This window comes from Pseudorca crassidens, chromosome 1, assembly GCF_039906515.1.
Source record: "Pseudorca crassidens isolate mPseCra1 chromosome 1, mPseCra1.hap1, whole genome shotgun sequence".
NCBI classification, from domain to species: domain Eukaryota; kingdom Metazoa; phylum Chordata; class Mammalia; order Artiodactyla; family Delphinidae; genus Pseudorca; species Pseudorca crassidens.
The window spans coordinates 132,111,255-132,136,894 of record NC_090296.1 but is presented as its reverse complement, the minus strand read 5'-3'; the positions used below and the strand labels follow the sequence as shown (position 1 = coordinate 132,136,894).

The 25,640-nt window shown below is 35.2% G+C and overlaps 1 protein-coding gene across 12 annotated transcripts in view; it reads left to right on the top strand.

Annotated features, from left to right (window-relative positions):
• Nucleotides 1–25,640, top strand: part of MEF2A (myocyte enhancer factor 2A) — a 174,164-nt gene that overhangs the window by 122,769 nt on the left and 25,755 nt on the right. For 6 of the 12 annotated variants that reach the window (XM_067755897.1, XM_067755899.1, XM_067755900.1 and 3 more), the window contains 4 exons: nt 5,889–6,026; nt 8,170–8,389; nt 9,133–9,192; nt 21,577–21,764. In XM_067755897.1, the coding sequence (XP_067611998.1) occupies nt 5,889–6,026; nt 8,170–8,389; nt 9,133–9,192; nt 21,577–21,764 (606 nt within the window). Of the gene's footprint in view, nt 1–5,691; nt 5,824–5,888; nt 6,027–8,169; nt 8,390–9,132; nt 9,193–21,576; nt 21,765–25,640 lie in introns of all 12 variants that reach the window. The other 6 variants (XM_067755905.1, XM_067755916.1, XM_067755902.1 and 3 more) reach the window with 4 other exon arrangements.

Here is a 25,640-nt window from a genome sequence, read left to right as displayed (position 1 = left end):
GCAATCTAGACTTTGGTCTTTGATTTGAAAGTTCATAAATTAGTTCAAGAATACAGAAAATATACGGAAGATAAGTAAATACAATGTTGCCTGTGTTACACGAATGCTCTATAGAGTAAGTGCTCTTAAAATTTCAGCCTAGGAAGCAGCAGGGGAAGAAAATTTCATGGAAAGATGGAGTGCAAACTAGGCCATAGTGAGCTATAAAATAGTCATACAAATAAGAGAGAAGACAGGGTTTCAAACAAGTGGGGTGACATCAGTGAAGGGATTTTTGTGCCTGTTAGGACAATAATTTTGACCACTTTGTCTGGGTCAGGTTTCAGGAAGCATAAAAATGGGGAAGGAAAAAAAAAAGAGACTGTTAGGTGACTTGCAGTTAGGCTAAGGAACTTTGATTTTGTACTCTACATCTGTTATTTCAGGAGGGATGTAAGATGTATAAAACTACTAGGGTTCAGGGAGAAAATAATGGAAATTATATTTCATCCTAAGATATGGCATGTTAATATTTGAAAAGATTGACATTCATGCATATAATTTTTTCATTGTATGCATATATTGGGGGCTGTGCGTGAAATATTTTTACAGATGGGGTGGATAATCTAGAAAGTTTAGAGGCTACTGCTTTTAGATCACAGAGAGCCATCAAAGATCTAAAACAAAGGTGACAAGTACAAAGTATTGAGGAGAACTGAATCTGTAACAATTTAAGGGACAAATGAGAAGAGAGAGAAAAGAGAAGGAGGATATATAGTCAGTGGAAATGGAAATAATAATCTACAAAATTTGGAATTCCATGTTAATGTGGGGAGAGAACAAAGAGTGAACAGCAAGATTGCTTGCTGTGTTGACTAGAATAGCTAAGTCCAAAAAGGGGATCTATTTAATAAAAGATAATGAGTTCCATCTTGGTTAAACTGAAATAGAGATATTAGCCAAATTTCCAAATGAAAATGTACAGTAGTCAGTTGGGACTGTAGGTCTTCAAAGTTTCAGATTAGATTTGGAAGAAGGTATAAAATCATTACTCTAATTCAACTATAAAGTGAACATGTGTCAAATATTTTAATTAATTAATGAGTGAACCAGTAAGATGTCACAGCCAGTTCAAAGAAGAACTCAGAATACCACACATCAGTAAAGAATGCTGAAATGAATTTTTTTGGGTTGGCCAAAAAGTTCTTTCCGGTTTTTCTGTAAGATGTTATGGAAAAAGCCGAACAAACTTTTTGGCCAACCCAATACATGGGGAAGCAAAAATTGGTCAGTATCCACAATGTGATAATCAGTGACATTCCACAGAAAACAATTTCTGTGAACAGGAATTATTTGCAGTTACTGTGAGTTTTCTGATACTTTTAAACTGATATCCATCTCTACAGAATTGTAAAATAACCTAGTCAAAGAATAAAGATGGATGTAACCTAAATGGAAGTTCTAGCCAGGATACCCACTAAATTTCAGTTTTTTAATGTTTTTCCTTAAGTTGGTATAGAAATCTTAAATTTAAGAGCCTTTCTACCTATGAGGTCTTTAATCAGTAGGTAGAAGTCTTTAAGTTACTCTTCATTTGGGTAAAACTGATTTAATTAATACCAAAACCAAAAAGAAAACATCCTCTTACTTGTAAGTTTAATTTGGGCGTATCCAGCTCAGAAAGTTTAGATGTCATGTAGGGATCCCTTCTCCCTGGAAATGCTTACAGGCAAAACATTACCTACTCTTCCCCAACAGCTTGAATTTTACTTTGGAACTCGTTAGCTTCAGATGGAGAGGAACCCTGTTTCAAGAGATTGTGGGGTTTGCAGTTTTAGATGGTTACACTCTTAATACTGTGATATGAATAATATTTCATTTATGAATTGTCACAAAAATTAAGGATTATTGTCCTTCTTGAAGAGAATTGAAAGGTCATAATCCTTCTCTGATCATATTTCCTTAATTTTTGATACCATAATAAATTAGTACAGATTATTAATCAGACAATTAAATATTTTCAAAAATTTTAAATAACAAACAGCACATTGCTTTTTTCTTTAAAAACCGATATACAATCCAATACTAAGTTCTAACAAGAGCAGACTTTTCCCCTGAGTTTGGATCTGCTATGAATCACGAGTCAAGGGTGGTTTCACTCTTACAACTGTTAATTTTTTTTCAGAAAAGGTAAAATCATGATTCTTAGGCAGCTATAAAATGAACATGAGTCAATACTTTTAACTCATTAATTACTCAGGGAACAAGAATAAAATGTTGCAACTGGTTAAAGGTAAATCCAAAGATTAGAGAAATGCATAAGCCCATCAAGAAGACAAAATGAATTTTCTTCATAGGTGCAAAATTGACATCTTCCACAGTGAGGAAAGAGGTCAGTTGAAACCTCCTTCAGACAATCTATTTGCGTGTCTATAGACACTAATTATTTGCATTACTATCAGCTTTCTACAAATAAACTTCTATCTACAGAGTTGTAAAATAGCTTGAAGACAGGCATAAACCACAAAGAATCAGATAACCTGGGAGGATGTGTCCTAACAGATGCATTGTTTTAGATTAAAGACACTTAGCAATTATTTTTTGATCCATTTAAAATTTTTTCACAATTTGTCTCTATGTAACTAATGTTGAAGGTAAATGTTAGCTAAGGGCATTCATTATTTAAAACCTATGTAAAATTTCCCAAAATCACAAAAAGAAAGGCTATTAAAATCCTAACAGAGTTTAACTTTGTTGTGACAAGTAGAAATGATTGTCTTTTTAAACATGTTTAACTGACCCTCCAAAAATAAAATTTCTGTTTTCTATAGAAATGGACTAATGAAAATTGTAGGTATACTAATTTTATGATTTCATGTAAGCTTGCTAGTTAGAATCTTTAAACATGTTTGGAACACTGATTTGAAGGACACAGAACAGGTTGTATCAAGTCAGCTTAAACTGATTAATAATTTAATTGTTCATCACCACTGGTCCCTTTAGCAATTCATAATCTGTGTTTCAGAATACAGTTATTTAAGAAAAGCAACTGGGATACATCAACTTAAATGGTATACGCCCCTGAAATATGAAATTATTTTGGCACTATGGAGTTTCCCCCTTAAGTTTGCCATAATGGCACTGAAAAACTGTCAATCACATGTACAAGAATAAAGTACTTTTAAAGTCCTGTTTACTTAAGAGTGGAACATTATAATCATCCGTAATAGCTATAGGGAGTGCACAGTGCTAATACTCTTGAATATTTTCCCACTTAAAAGCAGATTCCTCCTTAGTGGTGACCTTTCAGACTGTTTTCTTCATTGAGCAAGTGTTTTTATTGTGGCTAACTTGAAGCACGTAAGAAAACTGAAGCTAGCCTGTTTCTTATATGCCTCGCCTGGCCTTGTTAATAGATACAGCATTCCACTTGTTAGTACCAGTGACACAGGAGAAACTTTTACTATTATGCTATGTGGTAAGATAAAGAAGACAGAAAAAGTCTTTTTATGGTAGTTGGGTCCTCAAAACAACTCTTCATATTCTTGTGATAAGAAGACACAAGTTGGATATCCAACAGAGGTACATTAGCTTGTTATCTGCAGAGCTGATACAGCCTCTTAAATTCTCTCACAATGACAGGAACCCCCTCTAAAGTGAAGACTTGCAGAGCTGGAGATACCAGAGCACTATTCTTCCTCTTGGGTACAAGTAGAGTTAACCCTACTGTTGTAGGATAAAACTTTTGTGTAATTACTAAACAAAGGCCATATTCTTTTTCTTCTGTAATTTAAAAATGTTCAGAGACCATACTTGGTGATTGCTATTAGTGGAAGAGCAAGGCTGTGAATTACTTAGTCTTAAGATATATGAATATGAGGGGAAAATATCCAGAGATTTCAGGCTAGAATAAATCAGCTTCATGATAAAATCTGTGTGTAGGCGACTACTATATTTGTTCTGTTTCTAGAGCTGTGTTGGTTATAAGAGTTCACTGTGTTCCAGTATTCTGAGTGTTAACATCTTCATTGCTGATAGCAAGTTGCAGAGCTTTGGCAAGCAGAACTTGCTACTACGAATGGGGGAGGATACGTGTCCACCTTTTAGTTCTAAACAACAGGACCTTTTATGGCTAAGTACACATAAAAGTTCATGTGATTACTTAGACCCATAGAACTTAGAGCCATGGGGCTGATATTGGGGAAATAGGTGTAGTGTTTGCTGTATGCTCATGTTTAGTGATTGTGTTGTGGTGGGAGTTTCAGGCATTGTGTATGGGATTCCTAGTGCATGCCAAGCAATTTGAGAAGCTAACACAGCTATACCACTGATTTCTTATGATCCTTTAAGCATGCAAAAAAAAAAAAATCAAGTGAAGTGAAATTTTAAAATAGACTTCAGAGAAATTAAAAAATTCTCAAATCTTAATGTATTGTGTGTTTATGTTCTTTCAAGAAAAAAAAAAGAGTAAAATAGCGTTCATAATTATTGTAAATCATGTTTTAAAGGATACCAAGATCTATTATTATGAATTAATTTAAAATATACCTTAAATCTAATATAAATAATCATTTACAAATGCACTCATCTAGTACTAATCTATTGTTCAAATATTTCTTAACCTAAATAGGTAGGCTTACTTGGAGAATTTTAACTTCCTAAAACTCCTCTGTGGTTGGCTGGAAAATCAGCAAGTCTCAAAGCTATCTAAGTTGTTGAACCCCAAAATTCTACTTTAAAATAAGACCCATCAGGATTTTTAAAAACTTAGTCTGTAAGTGAATTAATATTCTATAGATTATCAAGCCCTTGGTTTTAAGTGTATTCTTTTAAATACTAAACAAGTCATTTTGTGATGATTTTAATTAAAAAAATTAAAACTCAGAAAACCAACCAATTTGTACCCCAAAGTAAGAAGAAAGGAAAAGAGTCAATATGGTCCAGGGGATACTTTGATAACACTAAAGAAAATTCTCCAGAAAGTCAATTCAGTGGACTAAATCAATCCACGAAGGCACTCTGTAGAAAGAGCTAGCAAAGTGTGGAAAAGATCATGCTGAATTAGTTTTTTTTACAAAATTTAAAGATATGTGAAGTCACTAACGATACGTACATTCTAGGTAGGAAAGGGTCATTACTGTCATATGTAAATAAGTATTCGAGTTTTTATACTTCAGAGTTATGTAGTAAAATCACAGTATTTAAGAACAAATTAGGAATGAAATTATTGGGATATTGAGCCTATTCTTTCTGTTGAATGGGATAAACTCTCAGGCAGAAAGGAATGTCAGTAGATGAAGTTGCTGAAATGTTCATTTTATAAAGGTAACTTTATATATATATATCATCTTGATATATTTGTATTTCGGGGTCTCACACTCATTGATCCTATCAGATATGTTGATCAGGCTGTAATCAGATTTGGATTGTAACTGTCAGAGCAGTGAGTAATTTAGTATTCTCTAGGAAGTTAGGAAGAATCCAAATATATAAATATTCCTTTTCTCTTAATGTATAATGGGAACATAATTTTGCTTATATCTAAGGTTTACTTTATTTGAAGACTTAGAGTGCATTGTGATCATTTAAAACCATTTCAGTGGCTCTTGTATTACCCAGTTCATTCAGTCTGTGCTCTCATAATAGATTTTACAGAAAAAACTCATGGCAAGTTAGTATCATTTGTGTGTGAATTTTCCAATTGTATTTCAGACTTTAAGAAAGAAAGGCCTTAATGGTTGTGAGAGCCCTGATGCTGACGATTACTTTGAGCACAGTCCACTCTCGGAGGACAGATTCAGCAAACTAAATGAAGATAGTGATTTTATTTTCAAACGAGGCCCTGTAAGTACTTTTATTTTACCTCTACTTTTTATTTGTTGATCCTTTTTGTTAACTTCATTATTTAGGCTCTGAACAAGAAGGAACACAGAGGGTGCGACAGCCCAGACCCTGATACTTCCTATGTGCTAACTCCACATACAGAAGAAAAATATAAAAAAATTAATGAGGAATTTGATAATATGATGCGGAATCATAAAATCGCAGTGAGTACTAAAGTATGGTTTGTGATCTTATCTTGTGCATGAAGAGATAGACAACACATCTTGTTTATTTTCGTAGTGGGTGATGACAGCAGTAAGTAGAAGGGGGAAAAGTATTTTATTAATTTCTTTTGGTTTTATAGAACTTCAAAATAAAATTGCATAAATCTTACAATGGTACATCTTCGATCTTGAGTGTCTTAAACATAGAAGTGAAGAGAAAACATCCTAATACAAGCTCTGCTACTTACTGTCCCCATGTCTTTGGATAGGGCATCCTATCCTAAACATCCTGGATTCCAATTTCATCATCTGTAAAGTGAGTGAGTTGGCTCACATAGTTTTTTAAGGTCCCTTCCAGGTTTAAATTTCCATGATTTTAAATATAGGGTGCATATGAGACTTCCCTCTCCCTCCGATAACTTTTAAAATATTACATGTACTTAAGTAGATCTTGAGACTATAAAATGTAAAATGGCTGGATTTATTATAAAATGTGGCGTTTCAAAATTATCTTTAATTATTTTATACAGTTGCTGTAATAGTAGCTTACTATTTGGCTCTTTGTTAATGTCCCCAAACAATTTGGTGACAGTACCTCCAAATCCCTATTCTTTTCTTAACACTGTAGGTATTGAGGAAGACAGCCTTGGCTCGATTTTAATTTAAGGAAGCAGTGTTCTTAAACTGGTTACAAAACAAATAGTTGGTTTAAAGTTTTTCCATGCTCACACATTTAACCGTAGTGAAACAGTACTTCTTTGAGTTCATACTCCTTTGATAGTTCTTCAGAGAGTTCTCATTGAAGCACCACTGGCAAGAGCTGCTTAAGACAGTTATTCTGGATACATATCCAGAATACTACATATGTGTTGTAGGCTTTGTGGAACAAATTGGTTCCAATGCTGATATTTCTTTCATTACCAGAGTTAATTCTTTTAAAACTGTGCCCTAAAGTATGCATCATGGATTATTTCTTCAAAGTAGTCCTATGCTATAAGAAGAAGCCCATGGAAAACAGATTTAAGGAGGTATTTTTTGTGCTAATACCATTCTTAAGAAACAAAACAACTGAAAAAAAAATCCCTTTTGAACTCATATGGATGTTGGTGACCTTGCAGTTAATGTTAAGCTGCAAAAGCATTGTTTAAGTAAAATTGCTTTACCTTTGAAAACATTTTATCATGTATCCATTGTTTTATACTTTTTAATGAGTTATTTTCTACCTGAAATAAACTATTGAATAAAGTACATAATTATTAACATTCTTTCAACTTTGAATTAGCAGTGTTACCTTACTTTGCAAATCACTGTTTTAAAATGTAGGGAGAGGAAAGTTTTCTATTTCCTCTCACTTTAAATTATAAAGAGGATTGTTATTTATCATGGTTGACAAGTATAAGTGGTCTATGGAGGAAATGCAAGAGGAAAATAGAAGATATTATTTTTAAGGAACTATGGAATATTTTGGAGGGAAATAAGATAACAATATTTGTAATTTAATCTTTATACAGTTTAAAGATAACTTGCCAGTAGTTAATTTTGTTTAGTTTTTTTTTACATTTTTATTATACTCATTGCATTGTGTTATATATATAAAACGTGATTTTTTTTTTTTTAGTTTTGTCCATTAAGAATGTTAGTGAATTAAATCAGACCAGGGCAAACTTGATATATGAAGTTTATAATATATGTACATACTTTTCCCCTTTTGTTATATTTGGAATCTCCCAATAGAAATGTAATGTTACTAAACTGATTTGCATTTAAGTGCTAATTTATGCTTTCTTGGTAACAATGATGTATTTTATAATGTGTAAACGACAACACAACTCTAATATCAGGTTCTGACCTTTCATTTTCATCTCTGAATATTTGAAATACATAATATATACATTATACTAGTATATATGTATTAATATATAAAAAATGGAAATTGAAAATGTTCATGTTAAACATTCTCATGTCCAAATATAATTGTAAAGAAAATAGCTTAAACCTGCAAATTGATTTAGTAAGAACCTATCCCCATCCTCTGCTTTTAGTAACTAGTGTTACCTTATCAAATTAAAGTTCGTAAGTTATCAAATTTAATATAGATGAAAATGAAACTAACAGTTTTCTCTTCCTTTTTCTTTATTTACAGCCCGGTTTGCCACCTCAAAACTTCTCCATGTCTGTCACAGTCCCTGTGACCAGCCCTAGTGCTTTGTCCTACACTAACCCAGGGAGTTCACTTGTGTCCCCATCTTTGGCAGCCAGCTCAACATTAGCAGATTCAAACATGCTCTCTCCACCTCAAGCCACATTACATAGAAATGTATCCCCTGGAGCCCCTCAGAGACCACCAAGTACTGGCAGTGCAGGTATGTCCTGATATTTATTCTTCCGATTCTTTAAAAGAAAGAAAAATCTAATTGCTAACATAAACAGTTTCTTATTCTGCTACTCTTAATTTTATTGCTTTGATGAGCAAAGAGTCACTACTACATAATTGCCTCCGTTTTAAAGTATTATTTTGAAAATCTGTGGCTCTAGCCTTGTACTAGGCTTTGTGGAACAAATAAAGCTTTCCTTATCCTGGGAAAGCTTTCCTTATCATGGGAAAGCCATACTAGACAGGCAGAAAATTTATTTAGGATATCATGGGCAAAGATTTAAAATTGAGGGTGAGCCATTCGTGTTAAAAATGTGGAGAGATGACTCACCTGATTGGAGTTAGAGCGTTTTCTCCATCTCCCCCTGTCTGATTTGTTCATTAATTCAGCAGAAATTTTCGGTGCATTTACTGCATCACTGTGTGTAATGCAGTGTCTCCTCTCCCATTATTCCTAGATTTTATAGCATTCCATTAGCACTCCCCCCATTCTTATCAATATGCACCATTTGGTATTGATACACAAGAAGGCAGACATGTCCAGAGCTTGATAGGCGAGTGACTGTATATTTGACTACGTCATATTACACGTTAACGCCAAATTCAAACTGGGCTAGTTTTTATTTTTGTGTTTTTTAGGAATGGAGTGAGAGTTACCTCTGTTCAATTCCTTTTTACTCAGATAAGGAGAGCCAATTCACATTCCCTCTCTCCTCTCTCTAATGTTGTTAGGTGGGATGTTGAGCACTTCAGACCTCACAGTGCCAAATGGAGCTGGAAGCAGCCCAGTGGGTGAGTGAATTCCTACTGTTTTACTTTGTAAGCATCTGTCCTATCTGAGATAAAAGGAATATTTTACCTCAAACAAGGCCTTCTGCCAAATGAAGAGGAAAATATGGGGATATATGACTAGAGTAGACATGTCCCTTTGCGCTTTGTTTAATTAGTGCTTTCACTAATACTTAACATTTTTTCATATCCCTGTGTTATTCCTCATACCTTGGCCTTACGTTCAGTTACTCATTCATTCAAATATTTATTGAGTGCCTCCTTCATAGCAGACATTGTTCTTTTCTAAAGACTAAATTGCCTTAATACAATTTTTACATCAAGACAGTTTCTTATGGAGAAGCTTTCTGTGTCATCTATCCTTACCAGAGTTAGACTGTTAGCAGACTGCTGTATCTTACAATTGTGTGAAATGTTTTCAGAGAAATTGCAATAGGAAGAAATGGTGGGCCTACTTCTAGAGACACAAAGAGAATTGAGAAGTTTGTCTCTGAAGGATCTGTTTTGGTAGTCACATGTAGAACATTCACATTTTGTTGTGGTTGCTGCCAGATTGGCTCTTTTGCTTTGGGACCCCTGCCAAGATGACTAGCAGTTTAAACATGTCATAAATGTGTCTGTCTGCCTAGCCCTGAAGTGCTGGTAAAGATAGATTGTGATCTTAACATTACAAAAACATGGCATGTATGTCAAAGAGTCACAAGAATAACTGTGGCCCTTTGGATTATCATCACATTTAGTCGTCTTGGTCTCTTTATCTGTGATAATCACAGTTATCATCATTTTTATCTGAAAACAAGGGCAGTAATTCCCTCCCTGCTTCTAGATATTGTGTGTTCAAAGACACATCTGAAAACAGATCACTTATAGGAAAAATTCCCTATTACATATATTCAACCCATTTATTCCAAAAATGTGAGGAGCTTCTGCCTTAAGAAAATTTTGGAGATGATTGAATAATTTAAAATGATGAGAAAGAAATAAATGGACATTATTGAGTGAGACAAGTTACAAAACATGTAGTGACCTAAAGTAGGAATAAATACCTAATTGTATCTGGCATTGTATTAATTGCTGTTTTAATGGAATTAAACAGATAAGACCTGTTGTGGGATATTTTATTAACAGATAATTAAATGTGGAAAAATTCATTAAGGTCTTACCAGTTATACATTAGGACTGCTATCCTTGTATGTGTATTTCCTAATATTTATAGTTTATTTCTTTTCAGCTCTATTTTAGTTGTTTACGTGCCCGTATACTCTTTTTATATTGCATTTTCCCATATGCTTTTTTTTAAATATTTTTTTTTTGGCTGCATTGGGTCTTTGTTGCTGCATGTGGGCTTTCTCTAGTTGCAGCGAGTGGGGGCCACTCTTCGTTGTGGTGCGCAGGCTTCTTATTGCGGTGGCTTCTCTTGTTGTGGAGCATGGGCTCTAGGGGTGCGGGCTTCAGTAGTTGCAGCACACGGGCTCAGTAGTTGCAGCACGCGGGCCCTAGAGTGCATGGGCTTCAGTAGTTGTGGCGTGTTGGCTCAGTTGTTTTGGCGTGTGGCTCTAGGGCACGTGGGCTTCAGTAGCTGTGGCTCGTGGGCTCTAGAGCGCAGGCTCAGTAGTTGTGGTGCACGGGCTTAGTTGCTCTGCAGCCTGTGGGATCTTCCCGGACCAAGGATCGAACCTGTGTCCCCTGCATTGGCAGGCAGATTCTTAACCACTGCGCCACCAGGAAAGTCCCTTCCCATATGCTTTTATTCTTCCAGCACTATGCATCTTGCTCTCCCTTCTACTTTGCAACCTGGTTATGGCTGGAATCAATAATTTCTGTTTTATTTAATGTTAATTTTGACTAGCTCTTGGTGTTATTTCCAAAGTTATTTTTATTTAATGGGGTTTAACTATTTGAAGATTTCTAATGTGTTTTCCCTTTGCCTTTATTTTTTTTCTCATACCTCTGGCTTGATAAACATGGCTCTTCCTCCTATCAAACAAGTGTTTCAGTTCTCTTTTTGTTCTTTTTTGGGTTTTGTACTCTCCACACTTCCCTAAAGCTTTTATACTATTCTTTCTTATCTGCCGTGCAACTATAAATCTAGACTTTGTTCAATTTTCTGTGTTCCCTTTGGTAATTTCAGACTCAGACTTTGTCATCCTAATTTGACCTTCTACATATAATCTAATCCTGTTGCTTTTATTTCTTTTTTTTAAATTTATCTTTCTTCTTTTGTAAGCTTCCTTCCCCCCTTTCTAGGCCATCAGGTTTGGAGGGTCACATTAGTCACACTCCTCAGATCATGGCACATATTCAATGGTTTGCACAAAGCATTTCTCAGAATGTTATTCACTTTTCCCTTTATACCTCTATTCCACTCCCATTCTCTTCCTCTCCCCACACCCTCCATTCCCCAGTCATAGGCAACTATTTTAATATGTTTAGTGCTAATAGTGTTAATAATCACATTAATGATGATGATTAGTGAACATGAATTTTTATAAAAATTTAAGATTCAAGTAAGTATTAAAATATTTAAGTGCTTAGTGAGTTACTTAAAAGTCTATTTCTATTACTACATCCACACAGAGATAAATCTATTTCTTTTTTTTTTAACATCTTTATTGGAGTATAATTGCTTTACAATGGTGTGTTAGTTTCTGCTTTATAACAAAGTGAATCAGTTACACATATACATATGTTCCTATATCTCTTCCCTCTTGCGTCTCCCTCCCTATCCCACCCCTCTAGGTGGTCACAAACCATCTAGCTGATCTCCCTGTGCTATGCGGCTGCTTTCCACTAGCTATCTATTTTACGTTTGGTAGTGTATATATGTCCATGCCACTCTCTCACTTTGTCACAGCTTACCCTTCCCCCTCCCCATATCCTCAAGTCCATTCTCTGGTAGGTCTGTGCCTTTATTCCCGTCTTACCACTAGGTTCTTCATGACCTTTTTTTTTTCCCTTAGATTCCATATATATGTGTTAGCATACGGTATTTGTTTTTCTCTTTCTGACTTACTTCACTCTGTATGACAGACTCTAGATCCATCCACCTCACTACAAATAACTCAATTTCGTTTCTTTTTATGGCTGAGTAATATTCCATTGTATATATGTGCCACATCTTCTTTATCCATTCATCTGTTGATGGACACTTAGATTGCTTCCATGTCCTGGCTATTGTAAATAGAGCTGCAATGAACATTTTGGTACATGACTCTTTGAATTATGGTTTTCTCAGGGTATATGCCCAGTAGTGGGATTGCTGGGTCGTATGGTAGTTCTATGATAAATCTATTTCTTATAACAATCTTATAACACAGTATAACCTCAGACTTATATCAAGATCGAATGTCTTGATTCTTCACTGATTCATACTCTTATATACCTATTTAACCTGTGCTAGATGTAATTCTGCTTGGTTGGATTATATCCTAGGTGACATTTTTGTTATAACTGCTTTTTAACATGTGCCACCTCAGAATTCAGATTCAACTAACTAGACATCGTGTATCACTTAATTCAGGTACCAAATGGAAGTAATTATTTTTGTGCAGTACTTATAGCATACATGGGTTTAAAGTGTTTCTTGCTGTAAATTTCCCTCCCCGCCCCAAAATAAATGGCCTGTCATAGGTATTTTAGAAGTGTTTTTTTGTTTTTTTTTTAAATTAATTAATTTATTTTTATTTTTGGCTGCGTTGGGGCTTCATTGCGGCGCGTGGGCTTTCTCCAGTTGCGGCGAGTGGGGGCCACTCTTCGATGCGGTGCGCAGGCCTCTCATGGCAGTGGCCTCTCCTGTTGCAGAGCACGGGCTCCAGGCGTGCCGGCCTCAGTAGTTGTGGCACACGCCCTAGTTGCTCCGTGGCATATGGGATCCTCCCGGACCAGCGTTATTTTTTTGTGAAGAAGAGTCAAATAATGTATTTTAGCCCATTTTCAACAATGGTGCCATTTTGGTTTAGTAGTTTGGAAAAATAGTTTAAACTCAATTTTATGCCTAAAGTCTTTATGAATGAAAAGATTAAACATTTTTAAATTCCCAGAGAAATTTAGAAGAAAATATATTAAGAACTGTGGATATGATTTCTTATCTACATTTTTCAAAGTATGTTTCCTGGAACCATATGAAAAGAAGGACTTACCTATGTGTTTGGCAAACCTTGTGCTAAATAAAACTAAACCAGTTTCTTTACTGTAGGACTTACCAGAGCCTTTAAAATGCTAACCTGTTTTGTGAATCTTTAAACATGGTTACTCAAAGCGATTTCACAGTAGAACCCTTCCTTTTTATTTTCCTCATGAAAAAGCATCTTTCAGAATTAGTGTTATATAAAACATATTTTGGGAAAGACAGGTCATTTGAGCAGACTTGGTCATTTGGACCAACTCTTTTTCTGAGGACAACTAGAAATGCTAGGCAGAGTATTTTTTTAAATCTGCTTGAAAGCATTTCAGAGCTAATAAGGTAATGAAGAATTATTGGCTCAAGATCCAGGGAATGACAAAGACAGAGACTCAAAGAGGTGAGCCCAGGGCCCACAAAGAATTGGGAGGGCCTAGTATATTCTTCTCACTTTGGATTGAGTCCCTAAAAGGCTGGACCCTAGAAGTAGCATGAATCAGAGGTTATCAGTCCCTCATAGTAGTTACATCTCCTATTTGCATCATCCCACTTCTTGAAGTTAGATTATGGTGATATATTGTTAGGGTCCCCAGGATGCCTGGGAAGGCAAATACTCTTTAGAAAAATAATATAAGGGTAAAACACCATCCCAGGCCTTATTATTTGTACTTGACATACAAGCAGATTACTAACTAGGCACAGTCAGGAGCAGTACAACATAAATGAAAGCCTGTGGAAAAAAATGGACAGTAGAACCTGCCTCCTGGGAACTCCAGAACTTGGAGTTATTAGGCACAGACTTTGACTTTAACATAACAATATTTACTGTATCAGGAAGATAAAAAATAGATTAAGAATTTTGGCGGAGAACTGGAAACTTTAAAAATGGACATTTTAGAACTAAAAAAAGTAAGAGTATTAAGAACTGACAGGATGGGTTTAATAACAAATTAGACAAAGCAAAAGTGAGAATTGGTGAACTAAAAGACAGGAACAATATTCAGAATTTTTGAGACATAAAAGGATGGATAATTCAAAAGAAGAGTAAGACCTAGAGGATACAGTGAGAAGGTCTAACATACTTAAAATTGGAGTCCCAGAGGCAAAAAGAGAGAAAATTGGCCAGAAGTGGTATTTGAAGAGATAATCACAGAATTTTCCAAACCTAACAAAACACATCAAGCCATAGATTCAAGAAGCCCTTTAGAACCCATGTGGGATACAGTTAAAGCTGTGCTTTAAGAGAAATTTAAGTCTTTATGTGTATGAGAACACAGACATTTCACAAAAGAAGCTATCCAGGTGTCTAATAAATGTGTGAAAAGATGCTTGATTCAGTAATCAAGGAAATGCAAAATTAAAACCACAGACAGCATTAGGTACCCACCAGAACGGCTAAAGCAAAATAGATAATACCAGGTGTTAACAAGGGTATGGAAAAGCCCAAACTGTCATACACTGATGATGGCAGTACAAATTGGTGCAATCATTTTGACATTATCTACTAAAGTTGTAAATATGTGTATTCCATGACCCAGCATTTTCTCTCACAGTTATATACTAGAGAAATGCATATATGCACCATGAGCACCAAGAGATATGTAAAAGAATGTGCATGGCATTATTTGTTACAGCCAGCATCTAGAAATAATTCAGATTTCTGTCAGTAGTAGAGTGGATGAATATGTGATAGTACCTTTACATGAAGTAATACTGTACTGCAATGAAAATGAAGGAACTATGGCAGTAATCAACAACGTGGATGAATTTCACCAAACTAATACAAATGAAAGAAGATAGATGCAAATACTAAATGATTCTATCTACATAAAGTTTGAAAAGCAGATGAGCAAAGCTATAGTTTTAAGGATGTCTGTGTAGGTAGATGGTAAAACTATAAAAAACACGAAGTTACTGTAAAAGTCATGATATATGCCACTTTGTAGGTGGAACAATAGGAGTATTTTTGGGGCCCAATTATAGAAACTAGCAATATTCTTTGGGGTTCTATGGTTACATGGTTCATATGATAAATCCTTAATCTTTTAAGTTTTTGTTTTGTACATCTTTCTGTATATGTATTATATTAAAAGTTTTTAAAATAAATATAATACTTTGATATAAAATAATTATAATCACAAATGTGGAGGCACTTTTAAAACTGCGAATGTAATGTACATTGTAGTTATACTCTTAATTCTGAAATCTAGAGAGAAGAAAGTTCACACACCCATACATTCACACTCACAAAGATTTGGCAGCGTTTTGAATCTTTGAACATTATTGTCTACATTGGCAGCTAGATATGCAGCTTCATCTTGAGATCATGAAGCGAGTCAGTATAAAAGGACAGGCCAACAAGCTGAGGATGGCAAAGTGGAAAGCTGGAAAGACTGGGTCCTCTGTGTTGAGCTGTTGAAGACACTGAGCCTGCAACCACTTTTCCCCAAGTCTTATGTGAGATAATAGATTTTTCTCATTCTTAAGAGAAAAAGTGAAATAAAATACAGGCCACATCTAGGGGAATATTTGATAAATGAATAGGCATTTAATGTACTTAAATGTACAATTCAAAAAAGAAACCCAACTAGTATTTTAAAAATTGAAAAGCATGTTCATCGTTGATAGTAATCATGAGATTCAAATAAAAATGCAAAAAAAACACAACAACCCCACCTAGTAATTGCCAACTATTACCACTTTTATTGTGACATGGAAAGCTGATGAAGGTGGGTGAAACTGATGATCTGGTTATGTGTTTGTGGCATTGGAAATTAGTAACAGTCGTTCTGGAAAGTTTTTGACAAGATGTTTCAGTAGTCATAAAAACCTGTTTTCCTCTAAGCCTAGTAATCCCATTTCTAGGAATCTCTCCTAAAGAAATCAATCAGACTATGCAAAGGTTCATTGCAACTTTATTTATAGTAGGGAATAATAGGAAAATATCAACATATTCAACAGTAAAAAAATTAAGTAAATTAAAAATTTCAACTGAATTCCAATTTTTAGTTGTGATTTAAAACTATGCAAAAAATATACACATGGAAGATAAAAGAAGAAATCCAAAATCATTGTAATAGTTTTGTTAGAATAGTGGAAGTATGTGTTTTCCCTCCTGTTTTCTAGTTTCTGAACTTTCTGTGATGCTATATTGATATGGTACATCTATAGTCATAAAATTATTATAGTAAATTGAGCATTCTTTTGTTTTTTTCCTTGTAAAGTGATTTTTTATATTTTATCTATGTTATCGTCCAAATAAAACCTGCTAGTTTTGTATGTATTGTAGATTGTATATATCTTTCATGGAGGCAATCTGCTTATTGCTTATGGTTTACTAGGTAAATTTCTCTACTGAGAATTTACATTTAATACTCAGATAATACTGTAATTCAGATGACTTCGGGAACTCTTTTTAACTTTGGGCCTCTTTTCAAAGAACAAGCATAAAGTAAAATTGCCCAAATCCAGCAGTTTCACTTTTTTAAAAACATGTTGAGAAAGAGAAAAAAATACACTGGACTAGAAAGAGCTCAGCAAGCTCTTGGAGTTGATATGGGTTGAGTGAAGGTAATAAGGATTTGCATTATAGCAGAGGCAGTGGCAGTTAAAAAGAAGAGATGGGTAAGGAGAAAGGCATTATAAAGAAAGAATAGCAAAGCTTCATAGCTCTGTGAAAGTGGGGATGGAAGTGATGGAGGATGACAGTAGTACAGGTGTTTAAAACAGGTTGAGTTTGAAATGACAGCAGCATATTTGGGGAACAGTGCCCACCAGGTAGTTGCATGTGGATTGGAAATTAGGAGACACAAAACAGAACTACAGATTTAAGAGTCATATTGAGGCAGTGGTTGAAGCCATGGGGATACATGAAGTCTCTGAAAGAGAAGGAGACATGTAGCCTCTTTGGGGCTGTGTACATAGGAAAGATTGAGAGGGAATACAGAAGAACCAGAATCTCATGATTGTTTTAGATCATAAGTTTCTAATGGACAGAATCCATGTTGTTCATCATATAGGAATTTCCACTGAGTCAAGTAAATATGTCATCAGTGATTTTAAAACCCATGGTCTTTTTAAATTTTAGAAAACTCATTCACTTCTTTGTACAAATGACATAATTTTATAGACTTTTAAAGTATATTGTTATTTATTTACCTATTTATTGAATAATCAGCTGAAAGTTCGTCAGATTTTATGAAAAATTTGTCAAATATGATAAAATTAATTCTTGAACCTTGCTTTGGATGAATTTTTCAGAATCTTTTGAGATTTTCAAAATCCTTTGCATGTCAGTTCAACTTCTCAAATAGATTCATAGTAATAGCCCTAAAAGAGTAGTATTAAGAACATGGGAGTGCTTTCCAGCCACTTCAGTGCAGTATTTCAGATGACACAATATTCTGAAATAGAAGCCAGATTGATATAATTGAATGACTTGCCTTAGAGCTGTAGGACCATAATTAAGATCAGCTATGTCAAGTTTCTGGAAACATTAGTATGCAGTTTGCTCAAAAGCATTTTTGTCACATTTGTGTCAGGGCATAAGTTATCATAAAGCTTGAAAAGTCACATTAAATTGGGTTTATTCATTTAGAATCAGTACTTTATTCCTAAATTTGTAGGCTATGACAAGATGAGTTATATCCTTAAAGTATATACCTCAAAAGTCTATCCCAACAATATCTTCATTTTTGTCATAAAAAATGAACAGGAGGTAAGAAGGCACACATTAGGAAGTATATCACTACACTCCACAAAATAACAAATGGTGCATATAAGATTATCTTGTTTCAATCTGGCAAGTTACCAAACTCTTACATCATCCTGTAATCGTCTGCTGCAGACTCTGACTTTATACTCAGAAATATCGTGCTTTTAGGTCCCGTTTCACTCTTGTAATTTGATTCTCATGGGTTACTATGGTACCACGTCTAGCTGAAAAGCATCATAGATTCCACATGGGAAAAGCACATTAGTGCTTCTTAATAATGCGTTTTTCTAAATTACACCTTTGCATCATCTTATAATGTATTTGAGAGGAAATACTGCTTTATCCTTCAGATTTGAGTGCAAATCAAGTAAATAAGAATCTTCTATATATTATCAGAGAAATTAAGAACACACATTCATGCCATTATTTAAGAGAAGCATTTTTAATTTGTACTTACTTTCTACTGGTTTCTGTTAAACCTTCAGGTTTTTGTATAAAATTATTTGATGAGTATTTTATATCCAGATGACTTGCTTAGCAGTTAACCTCTGCCCAATTCATGGATGAGCTCTGCTCCACAGGGGATGGCCTAGTGCAGAGCTTGTTTTTTTAACAGCACTGCTTTCTGAAGCTTAACAGAGTGCAGGAAATTGCTTTCTGGGGTGTGGAAAGGAGATTCAGCCCAGATTTAATACATACCCCTTCAAGATAATGGAAGCAGAATGCAGGAAATAACCTCATAAGGTTAACTGAAGTATCAGTCCCCACAACAAAATTAAATCACATAATGAATTAAAAATGGTAGGTCACTTGGTAAAAGTTTTGGAGAAAGCAAGAGGAATTGGGTGAGAGTAAGTTGGAGGGGGAAAGAAGCACTGATCATCTGGAATCCCAACATTTTAAATGACAAGTGCTGAAGAGATACAGGCCAGTTCCTAAATGCTGCACCTCACTTCTCCGTTTTCTTTGTCCCTTGAAAATGTTCTGGTTAGGATCCAACAAAGTTGATTATATCACATTAGCAAAACATTAATTTTTAGTTTCTCCTATAAATAATTCACCTAAATAACATATCTTTTCAAACTCTTATATAAGCAAATATACTGAAGCATTCATTTCCTTCAGCAGAACTTCAAGAACTTAATCTCTCTCTAGTTAATATTTTTTAATTTTAGAATTTACATATCTATTCATCAATTGACCCTATTCGTTATATATTCTGTTCCTGAGAATGTTTTATAAACTGCCAAACACTATGTGGATTTTAGTGGGTTTAAATATTTCTCTTCCATTCAAGAAACTTTCATAGAATTAAAATGATCTGATAACCCAATACAAAAGCTCTTAAACTGAAAAATATGTGCAGTACACAATTGGTTTTTGTCATTAACTCATTGCAGTACTCATTGTACTACATTTCACTTCTTAGAATAGTCTCCTCAGGGTGAGATTTTAGGGAGGTTTTAGGCCGGTGTTAAGCACACAGCAGATAACTTAGTTTTGGTTAGTCCCTGCATGTATTTAACACAGACATGTATATATATATTTGTAATATCTGGTGTCTGTTTATTTTTGGAGGATTCCTTTTTTTAAAAATTTATTTATTTTTGGCTGCATTGGGTCTTCGTTGCTGCACGTGGGCTCTCTCTAGTTGCGGTGAGCGGGGTCTACTCTTCGTTGCAGTGCATGGGCTTCTTGCAGTGGCTTCTCTTGTTGCAGAGCACGGGCTCTAGGCACACGGGCTTCAGTAGTTGTGGTGCATGGGCTTAGTTGCTCCGCAGCATGTAGGATCTTCCTGGACCAGGGCTCGAACCCATGTCCCCTGCATTGGCAGGCAGATTCCTAACTGCTTCGCCACCAGGGAAGTCCTTTTTGGAGGATTCTAAAGTTGTCTTTTTTGCTTTATACTGGAAGGAAAAGAACAGAATAAATACAACTGCCCTTTCCTTGTAACAGTCGCTGAAGCCATGGACTCTGTGCTTATCTGCCCCACCATTCCTTAGTCACACTTTGTTCATTCATGCTTTAGTGTATCTTTCTCACATTTATTCATAATGCCTGCCTTCTGTCATCTTTTGCCCTTTCAGACTGCTTAAATAGTTGATCCCACAAAGCCTTCCCTAATTAAAAGCCCACATGCCTGTATCAGTGCTTTGCTTTCTATTTCCTTGTAAATTTTGTGTGGTTACATTTCATTGTGTTGCCCATATCTCAAGTATAATTTTGACATCTTCGTGTCTCTGTGGTGTATGCCTGTTATTGCTAACTAGGTGAAAAGCTGCTTGAAGACCATGTAGGGTTTTTTTTTTAATCCCTTCCTATAACTTCGTCACTGCATAGTGCTCTACACCTAATAGACATTTAAAAGTTTATTTCTAAATTGTAAGGGTAGTTCTGTGTTGTCTGATTTTAGATGGTTACTACTATTGATGTGTGAATGCTGAGTCCCACCCAGAGAATTCAAGAGGCCTCTTCAGCCCTCCAGGAACTTCTAGTTCACTATTCTGAATATTTTGTTTTTGGTCAGCTTGTAATAAACACTAGGAGTGGAATTCTTTTTTTTTTTTTTTTTTAACATCTTTATTGGGGTATAATTGCTTTACAATGGTGTGTTAGTTTCTGCTTTATAACAAAGTGAATCAGTCATACATAAACATATGTTCCCATATGTCTTCCCAGGAGTGGAATTCTTAAGCCAACAAAGTTTTCTTTTATTCGGTGCCCTTAAATTAACATCTATATACTGTAATATCTGTGGCAAGGGGGATTGAAGTGGAGTCAGCCCTACCCAAACCACATGGCTACACATGAGGAGGACTAGAATGACTGCAATATCCATGAAAATAGGGATGATCCCTTACATTAATTTTCTATCTCAACTGGTGCCCAAAAGTACTGTGTATATACAATAGAACCTATACCACACTGTATCTTTTCCTTATTTCCTATCTAAGAAAGATAGACAATTCTTTAGGGAAAGTTAAAAAGTAGGAATTAGTTGATTGAAGTCAGATAAATAACAAATACTTAAAGAAGACCTTAATGGTAGTTAAAGAACAGAACAGGTACAGGTAGAGCTATAAGGAAGAAGTACTTGGTGAAAATAAGGCATTAGAGCTGAGTGCTAAATAAGCTTCAGTTAAGGAGATACCCTGATACCTAGTTCTGTGCCCAGAACTTAGTAGGAGTGCCTTTGTTGTCGTGAGAATGAATGAATAGGCTGGTCTCAGGCATCTTCTTATATATCCCCATTATCTTGGTCCCCAATAGGAGATGCCCCATTAGAAACATATTTTGTGTTTTAAGTTTCTGTCAGCAGGTCCAAGCAGTAAGACTGGAAACAAGTGGCATTAGTCTTAAACTTCATATGTATTTCAGACTTGCTTCACTCTCTGCTTATTTTTAAAATATTCAAAGATGACATGGTTAGATATTCATGAGTTTTATTATAAAATTCACTTGAAACTGGGACTGGGGAAAACTTGCATCATATTTGTACCACAGTATTTTAATGACTCGTTTCATGGTAATGAACGGTATTTCTTTTTTCCAGGGAATGGATTTGTAAACTCAAGAGCTTCTCCAAATTTGATTGGAACTACTGGTGCAAATAGTTTAGGCAAAGTTATGCCTACAAAGTCTCCCCCTCCTCCAGGTGGTGGCAGTCTTGGAATGAACAGTCGAAAACCAGATCTTCGAGTTGTCATCCCCCCTTCAAGCAAGGGCATGATGCCTCCACTGGTATGTTAAACCTTTCTTCAGTTTCATTCTTTAAAACATGTATTTTATACATAGTGTATATTCTCCTTTGCAATTTACTGTACTTCCATAGACTCTAGACCTTTTCCTAATAAGTATTTCTATTTGAAATTAGCATTTGAAGAGACAAGTTTATTTTAAATACACAGGAATCAGATTATGAAAAAACAGGAAATAAATCTACCTAATGGTTATTTAAAATTAAAGCTAAATATGGAGAAGTTATTATGTTAATTTTAATTTACCAAACTGGAATCTTTGCATAGAGATCTCATCCTCAATTTGATAAATTAAACCTGACTTAAGTACTTCTTCTCTGTGCCCTGCATACTTTGAGTAATTTTTTCACATACTTTTCTATAAGAGAAATACTAAATTATTTGTTAGAAAATTCTACATACCAAAGAGAACTATTGTAGAATAGGAAAGAATGCATAAAAACTTGGATGAGTTGTTCTCATAATTTTTGTTTATTCCTTCTCAAATAACCTTCCCATTTAACTCTTATAAGAATACAGGTCTGCCCACCCCAGCCCTTAACAATGTTCCAGCCTCATTTGCTTTTGAATCCTGTGTTTATAAGAAGAGGAAAATATGTCTACCCCCCTTAGCTTTCTATAGAAAAAAGTTAGAATATATATGCAAGTTTTAAAACCATTCTGATTTTAGCAACTGTTTGACTACTAACAATCAATGTGATGTGTCAGGTGGTCTTCCTACTATGCAGCTGCTAAACTGGCCATTTGATTGTTTGCTAAGTGAAAGTAATGCTATCAGGCTTTAGATAATAATTCTACATTGTATAATGATTTATAGATTCCCAAACATCTTTATATGCATTGTATCATTTGATTCTCAAACAGTGATCTTGGCAGGTAAGATAAGGAAACCAAGGGAAGGTTAGTACTGGTCCAGGGTAGCACAAAAGAGAACCAGAACCAAAACCCTTTAAGTCAAAAAACAAAGTGCTTTTTCATTCGGAGATACAGAAAATTGGAAACTGCTCCCAGTCTTACACTGAAAAAATGTTGGACGAACAATTTCATAGTTTTCCTTGAACACATTGTAGTGCTGAGATTTCAGAGCAAACAACTGGCCTAGACTCTAGGGAGAGACAGATACTGCAGGGAGAGGACATTGGAGCACTGACTTTATCTGGGCAAGACACAGATAATAAGAGTTAAGCTAGGGTGATTGGTGAATTGCTGGAGGCCAAGTATTCACTGGCAGGACTCTGTAAAACCCCTGGGACTGCTATGTAGGGAGTCTTAAGCCCTCTTGCAGGCTTTTTCTCCATGAACCCCACTGGGTGCTCACAGAAAAAATTGGGAATATCCTGAAAAAGTCTCCTCTGTGGTGTACAACGGGAAGAGAGGGGAAGAGCAGCCACTGCACTAGGGGCAAAAAGTTTTGCCTGGATCCTTCTCCCCTTTCACTCCTATGGAACAGAAGTCTTAATCTGTGAGGAGATGAATGACATAAATGGTCATCCTTAGGCATTGGTGAATTCCCATTGTATCTGGGGAAATGGAAAAGGAAAACTCTCTCAGCCCATGGTGGAGGAGCAGGAACAATGTCATGAACATGGCAGAATTTCTGAGAAGGCTGCAGCCTGATGCACAGCACAAAGGGGAAAGCTTAAAACTGAGAATGAGCGGTCTTTGGGGAAAAAACAAATAAACAAAAAACCTCTAGCCAACCAATCTTCCATTCCCACCAGAGGGATTTGAGGCCTGTGGTGGATATACTGAGGGTAACCATAGCAACAGTGAAGCTCAAACCCAGCCCAGTTCTTAATTAAATTAACTCAAACTCTGTACTAAAGGCCTAGCAGGAGGAAAAACCTGTTACAGGTCTTCAGGTCAGTAGGAATTACCCAAACTGAAATATAAAGAGAAGAATCAAAACAAACAAAAAAAAAACAGAACAAAGCCTCTAATATTTGTGGGGCTTTTTCAGATGATTTAACATGTTTATAATTAGAATTCCAAAAAGAGAAGAGAGAGAGAACAGAGCAGAAGAAATGTGTTTGAAGAAATAATAACCAACACCAAACACACACACACTCAGACTGCTAAAACAGAAGACAAAGAGGAAAATCTTAAAGGCAACCAGGGAAAAGAGACGCATAAATATACAGAGGAATGAAGATAAGAATTTATACCGTACTTCTTTTCAGAAACTATGCAAGCTACAAAACAGTGGAGTAATCTAAAGTGCTGAAATTAAAACAAAAACCAAAAAACTTTCAACCTAGAATTCTGTACCCAGCAAAAATACCTTTCAAGAAATGAAAGAGAAATAAAAACATTCTCAAAAAAAAATTGTGGGAATTTATTGCCAGCAGACATACTCTATAAGAAATGTTAAAGGATTTCCTTTGGAAGAAGGAATATGCTACCAGCAAACTCTTGGGTCTATACAGAGAAATAAAGAACAATGGAAATGGAATAAATGAAGATAAAATAAAATTCATTTTGTCCTTCATTTGATAAACTTTAATTTTAGAACAGTTTTAAATTTATACAAAGATTGCAAAGGTGGTACAGAAAGTTCCCATATGCTGCACACCCAATTTTTCCTGTGACTTAACATCTTACATTAGTATGGTACATTTGTTACAACTAATGAATCCATATTGATACATTATTATTAACTAAAGTCTACACTTTATTAGGATACCCTTAGTTGTTAACCCCATGTCTTTTTCTGTTCTGGAATCCAATCCAGGAATACAACATTGCATTTAGTAGTCATGTCTCTTTAGGCTCTTCTTGGCTGTGATAGTTTTTCTAAGATTTTAATGACCTTGACAGTTCTGAGTATTGGTCAGATATGTTGTAGAATGTTCCTGAATTGTGGTTTTTCTGATGTATTTCTCATGATTAGACTGGTGTTATATGTGTTTGGGGGAGGAAGGCTGTGGAACTAAAGTGCCATTTTCATCACATTATATTAAGGGTACATACTATCAACATGACTGTTGATCACTTTGGTCATCTTGCTGGTGTAGTATTTCACTGGCTACTCTTTTCCCCCTTCCCATACTGTCCTCTGTAGAAGGAAGTTACTGTACAAGCCCACACCTAAGGAGCAGTGGGGGTTATTCTCCTACCTCCTTGAGGGCAGACTATCTACATACATTATTTGTAGTTCTTCTGCACAGGTGACTTATCTGTTCTCTCTCATTTATTTAATCATTTATTTATAGTGAATATTAATATGGACTCATGGACATTTATTTTATACTTTGGGTTATAATACTAAATTCTGTTAATATATGATTCTATCAATACCAATATTAGTTTATTCTGTTGCTCAAACTGTTCCAGCTTTAGCTGTTGAGGACTGTTCAAATGGTTCCTGTGCCTCTTTTAGGTACCTCATCTTTGTGGGGTTTTTTTGGCAGGGAGGAAAGTGGGGGTTACTATTTTATTTTCTGGTTACTACAGAATGCTCCAGGCTCATCTTGTGTATTTCCTGCCCCAGTCCTGGAATCGGGCATTTCTCTGAGAAACCTTGGTTCCTTTTATTGGAGAATGATATTAGAAACCAAGATCTGGGTGTTTTTCCTCTTCTTACTTGCCCCAAAAGATAATTGGCTTTCTAAAGCAAAAATAGTGGCAATGACTTTTGTGTTTATAGCATATGTAAAAATAAAATGACGGCAGAGGGATTAGAAATATACTGTTGTAGGTCTTTACACATGATGAGGTGTATATTTGAAGGTGAACTCCAATTAACTGCAGATGTATATTGTAAACCCTAGTACAACTATAGGAAATAAAAAGAGGTATAAATAAGTCAATAGAGGAGATAAAATAGAAACATAAAATATGCTCCAGTAGCCCAAGAAAT